The sequence below is a fragment of the Dunckerocampus dactyliophorus genome, chromosome 10 (assembly GCF_027744805.1).
Source record: "Dunckerocampus dactyliophorus isolate RoL2022-P2 chromosome 10, RoL_Ddac_1.1, whole genome shotgun sequence".
Lineage (NCBI taxonomy): Eukaryota > Metazoa > Chordata > Actinopteri > Syngnathiformes > Syngnathidae > Dunckerocampus > Dunckerocampus dactyliophorus.
The window spans coordinates 26894516-26904964 of NC_072828.1; the positions used below are offsets into that span (position 1 = coordinate 26894516).

The 10449-nt window shown below is 41.1% G+C and overlaps 1 protein-coding gene across 1 annotated transcript; it reads right to left on the reverse strand.

The window, feature by feature from the left end:
- Window positions 1-48: 48 nt before the first annotated feature.
- LOC129188804 (intestinal-type alkaline phosphatase 1-like) lies at window positions 49-9388 on the reverse strand. Its single transcript, XM_054789818.1, has 11 exons — window positions 9307-9388; window positions 8843-8959; window positions 6616-6731; window positions 4795-4969; window positions 4554-4726; window positions 2526-2651; window positions 2344-2413; window positions 1391-1529; window positions 1086-1276; window positions 880-996; window positions 49-437 (listed from the first exon to the last, which is right to left on the reverse strand). The coding sequence occupies exons 1-11, from the start codon at window positions 9380-9382 to the stop codon at window positions 166-168; spliced, it is 1572 nt and encodes a 523-aa protein (XP_054645793.1). The 5' UTR covers window positions 9383-9388; the 3' UTR covers window positions 49-165.
- Between the last annotated feature and the right edge of the window lie 1061 nt (window positions 9389-10449).

Here is a 10449-nt window from a genome sequence, read left to right on the forward strand (position 1 = left end):
TGTTTTGAGATGTGGGAGGAAGTTGGAGTACCCAGAGAAAACCCACACATAACCACATAAAAGGTCATCTTCATAAATACAAATGACTTGGAATGGCAGAGTTTCAACCATGAGACACAAATGTACACATAAAATTGTTATGACAACAAGACATGTCAGGCGCATTTATGAGAGGAGACAGTGGAAAGAAAGTAGGCCGATAAAAAGGAGCCGCAAGCTCGGGTAGATGGACCCAGCGTGGCTGGAAGGGGGGAGTTTGCAGTTCTCGTAAGGCTCCAGACAAGCTGCATAAGCCATCACATGGGCGATGTAGCTCTGCTCCTGAACCCCGTGGAAGAGGTGGGACATTGGACCTTTGGCAAAGATGGCGACATCTTCAATGCCGTGGGTCTCTGAATCAAGAGGGACTGTAGCCTGTTGACGGTACTCATCACCCGCTGCAGGAGAAACAGTAAGATTATTATAATGATAATACTAATTGTGTGTGGTTTTGCCTTCAAATGTGTCCTAATATTTTCTTTCAAAATGTTTTTGTCTTATACTCACCTTTGTCTTATATCTGGATCAATACGTTATTTCAAAAATGTACATTTTTATTGCCTTTTCTATGCTTTTAAATCTAAACTGTATTTAGAAGGTTGTAAACAGGTTTTCTATGCTCTAACTATGAACATATTCCATTCATAAATAAGGATTCGTACTTAGCGGAAATTCACCTATCAGGGTCGAGTCTGAAACCAATTAACTGTGCTAAAGGAAGGATGACTGTCTTGAAGCGGTTGTGAATGCCTGTGTGACTCCTGAACATCCAGCACGCTCCATCTTCCACCACAAGATGGAGCTAGTATATTACTTTGTCCAATATAAAGTCCTACTTACATGAAATTGTCTCATTTACATCTGGGCGAGTTCCATTGACAAACTGGTACCCTGGTCCATTTGCATATGCAGCAGTGGTAAAGTGCTTGTTGTCCTCAGCAATTGTCCGAGAAACCCCTATAGATCACATGATATAGTAACACCACTAAGTGTTTTTCTTCAGGTTCCCTCAGGTCTGCTTTCATCAGATTGGATAAACAATTTACCTAAAACGGGGTTTCCTCTGGCTGAATGTCCTCCAAAGGTAAAGACATGCGAGTGGTCTGCAGTGGCTATAGTCAGGGTGTCCAGCTCATTTGTGAGTTCAGCTGCTCGGCCGATGGCTCGGTCAAATTCGACAGCCTCGGTGAGCGATCTTTTGGCCCTCCCGCCATGGTGACCATGGTCTATTCTCCCCCTTGAAAGACAGATTCTCAGGGTCACATGTGTTATCGTTATGTCCCATACATTATGTCCATATTATTAGTTATATTTTATGGTTGTGCATGATGTCTTGGAGAAACAATTATACTTATCTTCCACAAAAAGGAAATATCCTTTAGGGTTTTTGCTGAGAATCCTAATTGCTTTCTCTGTCATCTCAGTGAGGGATGGGTCTGTTAATGGATTACGCTCCATCTCGTAGCGACAGTCCTTGGGCTCAAAAAGACCTGAAGGCAGTGAGCATAAGATTAGTTTAAGGCAGGGGTGTTAGTTTAAGGCAATTGCACCTGTGTCCAAAACTCAAAGCCTACTTTAGGTTGTGGGCCAAACTGGACCTCATGCCGCACCCCATCCCTCAACTTTGTATCTTTCTTTTTATCCTGAAATTTTCAACACTAGTATATTTCTCCATATTGAAAGTATTAAGAAGCTTTTAAGCAACATAATTGGTGAATGAAGCACACTCATATGTGTCATTAGTGAACACACACAGATGCTCGTTTGAAGTTTCCAACATGACAGGACATGCCCCAATAATCAATAATCCAGGCTGAAAAAATAGTAGTTAGGATGGTCAAACTTTGAGAAAATGTCTCATTAGCGCTGACGACTAGATAAGTAAGCAGCCTACACATCTTTTATGTCAGTTCCCCGCGTGTGAAGTGCCAGGATTGGAACATACAATATAATGCACCCCTGTGGTTGCGTTTTCAGGTTGGGACAAAATGCGCATAGACAGCTGGTGAATGTGTTTTTATGTGGACATACATTTTTTAAAAACTTCACTCGGGTGGGTGAAATGTGCATTTTTTCGTGTCCGTTCAGTCCTGCTTGAAATTTCGACTTTCTGATCGTCTGCGGATATACGACAATGGTTGTTTTGCCGCGGTTGTTGGTTTCAATAAAGTGATTGTTTCCTTCAACAAAAAATGCACTCTTGTGTTTTTGTGCTGTGCTGGATACCATTCTGGTTTCTCAGGCTTTTATTCATTTTTAGTATTGTTTGTGCTATTTTTGTGCCCGATGCGGTACTCTACTCACCCATCAGAAAGTCTGTCTTTGCAGGATCAACAGCATCAAATTCTTTTTTGTTCCAAACGTATTTCACGTTCTGTTAGCCATTAAACAACACAAATACGCCTTTCAGAGATTTTGTGGATTGTAAAAAGTACGGACTACACATTAGTACAACAATGTACTGACTTGTAAAACAAACCATTTACCTTTTTATTCTTCAGCCACTCTACAATAAGGTTCTTTCCATCAATTCGATCTCCTCTAACATTGGGGTATTCTGGGTCTTGCACGTCTCTGGGAAACATGTATTCTCGACCACCACCAAGTATGACCTTAATAAGGACACACACTATCAGTTTGTATTATTATTTTATATTACAGTGGAACCTTGGTTAGCATCATTAATTTGTTCCAGAAGGTCCGACTCTAACTGAATCAATCTAACTGAATCAATTCTTCCCGTAAGGAGTGATGTAAACACAAAACACGTTTGTATAGTTTGACAACTACAGTTTTACATGCAGTAAACAATTCCAAATGCATATAAATAATGAATAAAAGGGATAAATTAACATTTAAGGTTACTTTTACCTTCATTGAAGACGTGATTTTTGATGTGACTGTTCCCAAAGACACCATGTGGCATTGAGACACCACACAGACGCCACCTTCCTGTTTTGCCACGAGTTAGTTCTTGAATTCAATCGTGTTTTTCACCTCAGTAACCCAAAATGGAGCCACAGAAAGTTTCAAGTACCAGCATTTTGTTAAAGAAGCTAAAAGACACGATTTAATTCAATTCAAGAAGTAACTCATGGCAAAACAGGAAGATGGTGTCTGTGTTGTGTTGTGTCTCGCTGCCACATCGTGTCTTTGGGAACACTCACATCAAGAACTGACTTCCGGTTCTGGTTGCCATTTTAGCAAGGTAGCTTCTTTGTTCTGTTAGAAGCTAATGGTGTTTTCTGATTAAAAAAAAAATACATCGTCATCCTCTTAAAATAATGCCTTAAGTCATATTTTCAAGTTTTTAGGAAAACTGACTGAACAGTTCTCAGGCAAGGATAGCTTGTGCTGGATTTTGCTGTCAGGGCTAAACTGAAGAGCCAGCAAATCATGTACAGCTGGGTCTCCTGCTTTTTGGCTGGTGTGATACTTGAGAAGATCCATTGAGTTTCATGATTTCATCATGTTTGACCAATCAATCAACCAATCAATCAATCCAAATGCTGACTTAGGCAAAAAATAAAATGACCTAAGTCACCCTCTTGACATAGGCCATTGTCCTACGCGGCACAAAGAGCATGATCCTTTCAACTACGGATTTAGGCGATTGTACCAGAGATTACCAGCTTTATCATAAAGAGATGATTTAGGACAAAAACTTTTTTTTGTCCAAAAATTACTTGGGCCATTACTTTAACAGGGTGACAACATTAAGAACACTTTTGGACTCACGCAGTCAATTTAATAACACAAGCCGTGCGCCGTATTGTACGCAAACCGAAAACCGTGGCAAAAATTGTTGATGTTAACTGAAAAACATGCTAACCGGGGAAGACGCTAACCGAGGTTCCACTGTATTGACATTTTCACACATTTTCTGCTTATGAACATGGGTCTCAAACTCGCATTCCATGTTTTGTGGACCACTACTTGACATAAGAGTTTAGTGTTAGGGCAGCCTGGGCGTCCAGCTTGATTAAAGGCAGCGGCTCTTTAATTGGACAAGCAGTAGCCAACACTTAACTTATAGTGAGCTTGTCACATAGTGAAATAAATGGGGAGGGGTGTCACTAGACAGAACACTAACTACACAAAAGAACACAAAAATGACAGCACAACATGTAACACACATAGGGCAATTACAACGACAATGGGGAACAATGAACAACAACCAAGTTTACACTAAACGTCTAACTTTAGCAACTTTTCACAAGGAAAGTGCCACAAGGCATGCTGGGAAGCCGGAAGCACTACCAGCAAGGAACCAGCAACCTGTGTTCTAAAGAACCGCTTTTGTACTGAACTACAATTATTAAATATTGGGAAAATAGAATCAGTTGTACTTTTTTTTCCAATACTTGTTACGGCGCAGCCTCACCCAGACTGCTACTCCAGCTGCCCCCAGGCAAGTTGAGTTTGAGACCCCTGCTCTACAGCATGTAGTGGTGCATAACTGCCACAAGAAACCACTCAAACCCTTAAAAAACGTTGTACGCTTTAAAGCTTACATTTATCTCTGTGTTGTGAACAAGTTGATACGAGATGTCCCGACAGCCATTTTTGACGGCCTCAGAGCTGAGATCGGAGTCAGCATACCAACCTCGATTGGCGGTATGAGCATAGGCTGCGCCCGGAGAGGCATGCTGCACTCGGGTTGTGGTGACAATCCCCACGGATTTTCCTGAAACAAAAAGTACCCTAGTAGAAGTAGACTGCGAGTTGGTTATGTTTACCTGAAAGTAATCTTACCTGCCTGCTTGGCCCGATGCAACACAGACGTAACTTCGTTTCCATAGACAGCGCTACAGTTATATCTTGGGGTGGCAGCGGTGACCCCCAAGGTGCCGTAGTTAGCCTTCACACCACAAAGATACGCCGTGGCTGTACCGGCACTGTCTGGCATCTGTTGGTCTACATTATACGTCTGCAATCCAAAAGAATAACAAACACATAGTAAGAACATCACAACGTACTGTAAGACCACGGCTACAGTACACTCTCCTCGGACTACAACTTTGGAGCATATTTTGTAGAGTTCACACCAGGCTGTTTACTTTAAAAAAAATCAATTAATTTCACGTTTGAGCTGTGTCAACTAATCAGATTTGACAAACAAATTTTCTTATTTTTCTCAAACTGCTGCACCTCCTCCCCTGAGGTCTTCTGGTGCCTGGTCTTGAGCACTGTCAGAGTTCGGTTAGTTATTTTTGGTTTCGCTTCAGTGGGGAGAATATTCTGCAGGGCTTTTGCTAAAACAGCTGCACCCACTAAATTTAGAGGACAAATCAGATTTGCACATCATATAAGCTGCAACGATGTACAAGTCACACATGTCCATGTCATAAAGTGGCATATTGCGGCATGCACAAATCCTTGAGGATCAGGCAGCTCTTTGACAGGAGCCAATCGTGAGCTATGAAAAAACTCACAACGAACGTGTCACCCCATTGGAAATTGCAGGAGGTCGTTACTAAATATAACCGTCTGACTCATGGTGTCATTTTACAAACGACACTGAACTGATCACACAGTGAACGGATCACACAGCAACTTACCACTGAAAAGGTATACGTAATAAATATACTAATATGTACCAATACCAGTTTAAAATGGAAAAAAAATACATTTAAAATTTTTCTCATATTGCATTTAGTTTGAGCAAAGTATTTCATTGGAGGACAAGCAGCATAGAAAATGGTTGGATGAATGGATGGTCCACCCGACCACCAGAAGGAGCCAGAGTAGCCCAGAGGGAGGCTGACGTCATTGCAGGGCCCCAATGAATGTGTTGCTCAGACGCAATGCATTATGGGAGAACTTTAAAAGATGTGTCAGTATTTATTAGGTATACCTTTTTAGGGGTAAGTTACTGTGTGATGAGTTTAGTCTCGATAATAATATGACGGCCTGAGTCCGATTTATGTTGTTATACAGTACTGTTAGATATACTGACCTCCTGCAGTTTCCAATGGGTTGACAAGCTTGTTGTGAGTGCACCGATAGCTCGTGATTGGCTCCTGCCAAACAAAGAGCTACGGTTTCCTCACTGACTCATGAGCGGCACAATATTTAAACAATTAGTAGTAGTTTTGAAGTAAAGGAGATGTCATGAAATTAGAATTTAGCAATAAATTAGCCACACCGCTATAGAAGTCGCAGAGTTCAAAGTTTAAGAAAAAAGTAGTGGCTTATACACCGGAATTTACGGTACTTAAATATGCAACCTATGCTGTTATTGCAGTACTCACTGGTACGCATATACTCTATCATATCATGTTTTCTTGCGATGACGGAGGCCCACTTTAAAATCGCTATTCATACAATTTTGCAGTTGATTCTTTTTGCGTGGATTATGTTATGTAGCCGTGGGACTATGATCCCCTCTTTGGACATTAATGGTTTTGGATTTTGTGATCCTCGAGCCATTTTTCTTGGCATCTTCTGATTTCAACTTTTCCTTGTGCCTGACCATGTCATCCTACTTTACACCGTGTTTCCACACCTTCACAGGCTCTGTTAACTTCTGTTTTAAAGTCATCACTCATTCTTTATCAATACGAGCGCGCTGACCTTGGACAGCGCGCAGTGAGGGAAAGTATCCATGACCAGACTTGTCTCTTCTCCTGAATGTCCTGCAAGTTGGCCTTTGAGGATGCGAGCAGCAGTTAGCGTCGTCATCCCCATACCTGTACGCAGGTGGGGAAAACCTGAATGTTAGATAACATCATCAACCACACCACAAGGCTGCCGTTGTACTCTATGACCCTCACAAAGCTCCTTTAATATACAGTATGTGAGTGTAGCTGATAAGCACCTCGTCACAGTGGGCAGCTGACCCTTCTGAAGAAGACTGCAGATAATAATAATAGTAATGCATTTTATTTGTAAGCACCTTTCAAGGAACTCAAATTACACCCATTGGTAATATGAGTTACCCCCTCCCAGGATGGTGTTGCAGTAGTCTTTCTCCTGGCATTCATTTGTTTTCATTAAAATGCTATCACTGAGGTGTATTGCTGTCCGTGGTAGGCACTGATAAAAATCATAAAACCATTACTGCCGTCAGCATGTACTGCTTGTGGGTCTAACATATTGTAAGTGCGCGCATCCATACATTGAAATGGTAGTACTTACAAAACTGTCCTTGGCCCATGGAATAAAAAAAGAGGTAAGGCTGAACTACTTTTGGTATTCAAATTGGATAACACATGGTGATATGATAAGAGGTTACATATATTTCAAGAAAAAACTGAATGTGCTGTAGGTGAAAAGTGTATTATTAGTACAAACTTCCATCTTTGCTGGGGGGTTTTTTGCACATATACAACCAGTCAAAAGTTTTAGAACACTCCAATTTCTCTGGAGGAAAAAGTTACATTTTGAAGTTAAGATGGTCTGTCTCCCTTCCATTGTTAATTGCCTTTTTACTTACCATTTTTGTAGCAACAAATGACTTTCTCCAGTACAATGCTGTTCACGAGGGTACAGTACCACAGTGTGTTTTTATGCAGACAGAGGAGGTAGTAAGTACTCTCCAGAACTTGGAACACCTGTAGGAATGAGTTGCACCAACTGCCAAGGTTTGATCAACCTCCATTTGTGCAGAACAGCTTTAAATTGTTGACCCATTTTGTGGTCCCTGAAACAGTATCATTTTAACCTCTGGCACTTCACCACTTACCTTTGCACCATTTCACACTATTCATTGGACTTCAACCACTTGAATTCCAATCAATAACTGGAAATATTGGGCTGTTCTACAACGTTTGACCGGTCGTGTATTCAACTTTCTTCTTCAATAGTCTTCTAATTTTCATTTTGTAATGTAATGACTTTATTCCCATAATATACATTTTTCCCCAAGCCAATTTTCCGAAAACTACAACTTTATTTAGTTTTGTTTAATAATATTAGGACTTTTAAAAATAACTTTACTTGAATATCTCACCTCTATTTTTCCTCATAATATTATGAGTTTATTCCTGTAAAATTGTGACTTATTTTCTTGTTAGAATGCATCTTTTTTTTCTTAATAGTTTGACTTTATTCTCGTAAATACAGCTGTTGTTTTTCTATATCTGCTGTTTTAATTTTTCCAACTATTTTGACTTTCTTCTTGTACATTTTCTTCTCGTAATTGTAACTTTATTCTTGTAATATCTGGACTTTATTCCCATATTACTTTATTCGTTGTTTGTTTTGTTTCGTAATATTAAAACTTTTTTTCCTTAATATTTCAATTTTATTCTACTAAAATTGTGTTATTTTTTTCACAATATTACGTTATTCTTATAAAATTACTTTTTCCTCATCAGACTTTTTTTCTCATAATATTTTGACTTTATTCTTGATGTTTCCATTCATTGCTTTTTTTGTTTTTTTTAAGTTTTCTTGTTAAATTCTATTTTTAGAAAGTGCAGTGGGCTAATAAAAAAACAGCACTTTGGACTCCTCTGCTCGAGAGGTAGTACAGACAAAACAAAAGCGTGATCTTGTTTGATTGTACCAGAATTTGGGATGTTATAGACCCATTTAAGGACCTCAGCAACTCCCAATTCAGTGTTTTCTCTCGTGTACCCTCGGTTCATTTCCGTGTTATTATCATGCATTATGAACAACAACCAATCAAATGTCATCTCCTTCAGTCATAATACCAGCCCTTTTGGAGGATTTAGTTCCCACTAATTTGATGAGAACCGGAGTGCCACGGTGACGAAAGCTTCACTTTCATGCTCCAATGACGTCTAATTACCTGACTCATTCAGAGAAGCTGTTTAATCAGCGTCCTTCCACTCACCGTCCCCGAGGAAGAGGATGATGTTCTTGGCTTGGTGGAGATTAGGCTGAATGTTGAGGGCAGCGTAAAGTGCTTGCTTCCCTTTGTTGTTCCAGTAACTGGCATGGAGCTCTTCCTCTGCGGGAGAAAGAAACAGTTGAGTGTCATCTAGATCGGTGATCCTCAACTGGTGGGTTGTCTTGGTTGCGGAGCCGTTTTCACCGAGTCGCGGGTCTTTCCCCGGGCTAACAAAAACTGACCCGATTTGGTGCGTGCCTAAGCAGACGCAAAACAGTCCCTTGAAATGTAAGAGTTAAAACATTTCCGCAATTTGGGTCGGCGTTTGTCATCGAGGGTGATGGCGGGTCCCGCAGCCGAACCAGTTGAGAACCACTCATCTAGATGTTGACTTGAACAATTCCGCAGAGCATAATGAACAATTTTGCCTTGATGTTGTAGATAAACTGAACAGAACAAACATTCACCTGAAACAGACAAAGTCCGCTTGATTGCAATGAAAATCAGTAATCCAAATAAAACAAACTTATGTTTCCCGGCCATGGTATTGACGATATGTGTAGTTACAGATATTGCACAGGGGGACGACGCACCTTGGCCTTTTTATAGCCGCGGTCAAGGGACAAAGGGCTTGTATACAACATACGCACGTGGAACTGTCTGGGATGGGCTCGGGGTCGTGGGCTGAACTCCAAAATGCAGACACCGTAGTGTGAGCAAAGGAAGAGTATATTGAAACTCAGAGTACATGGACAGGTGTGGGGGAATACCCTGTGAGCAGTGCAGGGACGGCCGGGCAGCGAACCAAGCAGCAGGCTCGGGCAGGACAGAAGGTGAATCGCATGAAGAAACAATCTTACTTGAACTTTGAAGACAGCCGGTGTTACTGCCAGAGAGTTGACAACAATCTGGTGACGTTTCCTCCTCATTGCCCTCAAAGATGATGAGGCGATGATTCCACATCAGGGCCTTGAAAGGTGTCATACAACAGGGTGATGCCACAAAGGAATGAAAGGTAGAGAGCGGAGGAGGGATCTGGAGGGATTCTGACAGGAACTGAGGTGTGAGGGCCCAAATCAATAGGGTTCTTGGGTTTAGATATTCACCAGGTTGTCAGTGGATGCATCTTCCAGTAAAGTTGAGTGGAAAAATTAAACAATTGTGTTTAAGGCTTACTGGAAAAGGTTAGCACTCATTAAATTCACTTATTTATGTCTTTATGAGCCCCGTGCGCAAACACAATCTCATGTGTTCATAACACTATCTGATGAATATTAAGCGTTAGTGACTGACTCTCTAGCTTGCTATCTTAGTTACTGTCGATCATTATGTGAGGGTGAGGGTGATGGTGACCGTGACTGTACTTTAAATATATTACTTTATGGCAGTGATTCTCAAATAGTGGGGCGGCTCCCCCTGGGGGTGGGGCGTGAGAGGCAGGGAGGAACTTCAATATGAGTTGCAGACCTGCCAACATGTATGAATTTGTCGTACTCTGCATGCAGTCTGAATACGCTTGCAGGGTCCACCGCTCTCCATTTTGTTGCATTTCGCTGGTTTCAGAAGGTGATCCTCTGTGCAAAATCCGTAACAACCTGAATTTCACATGT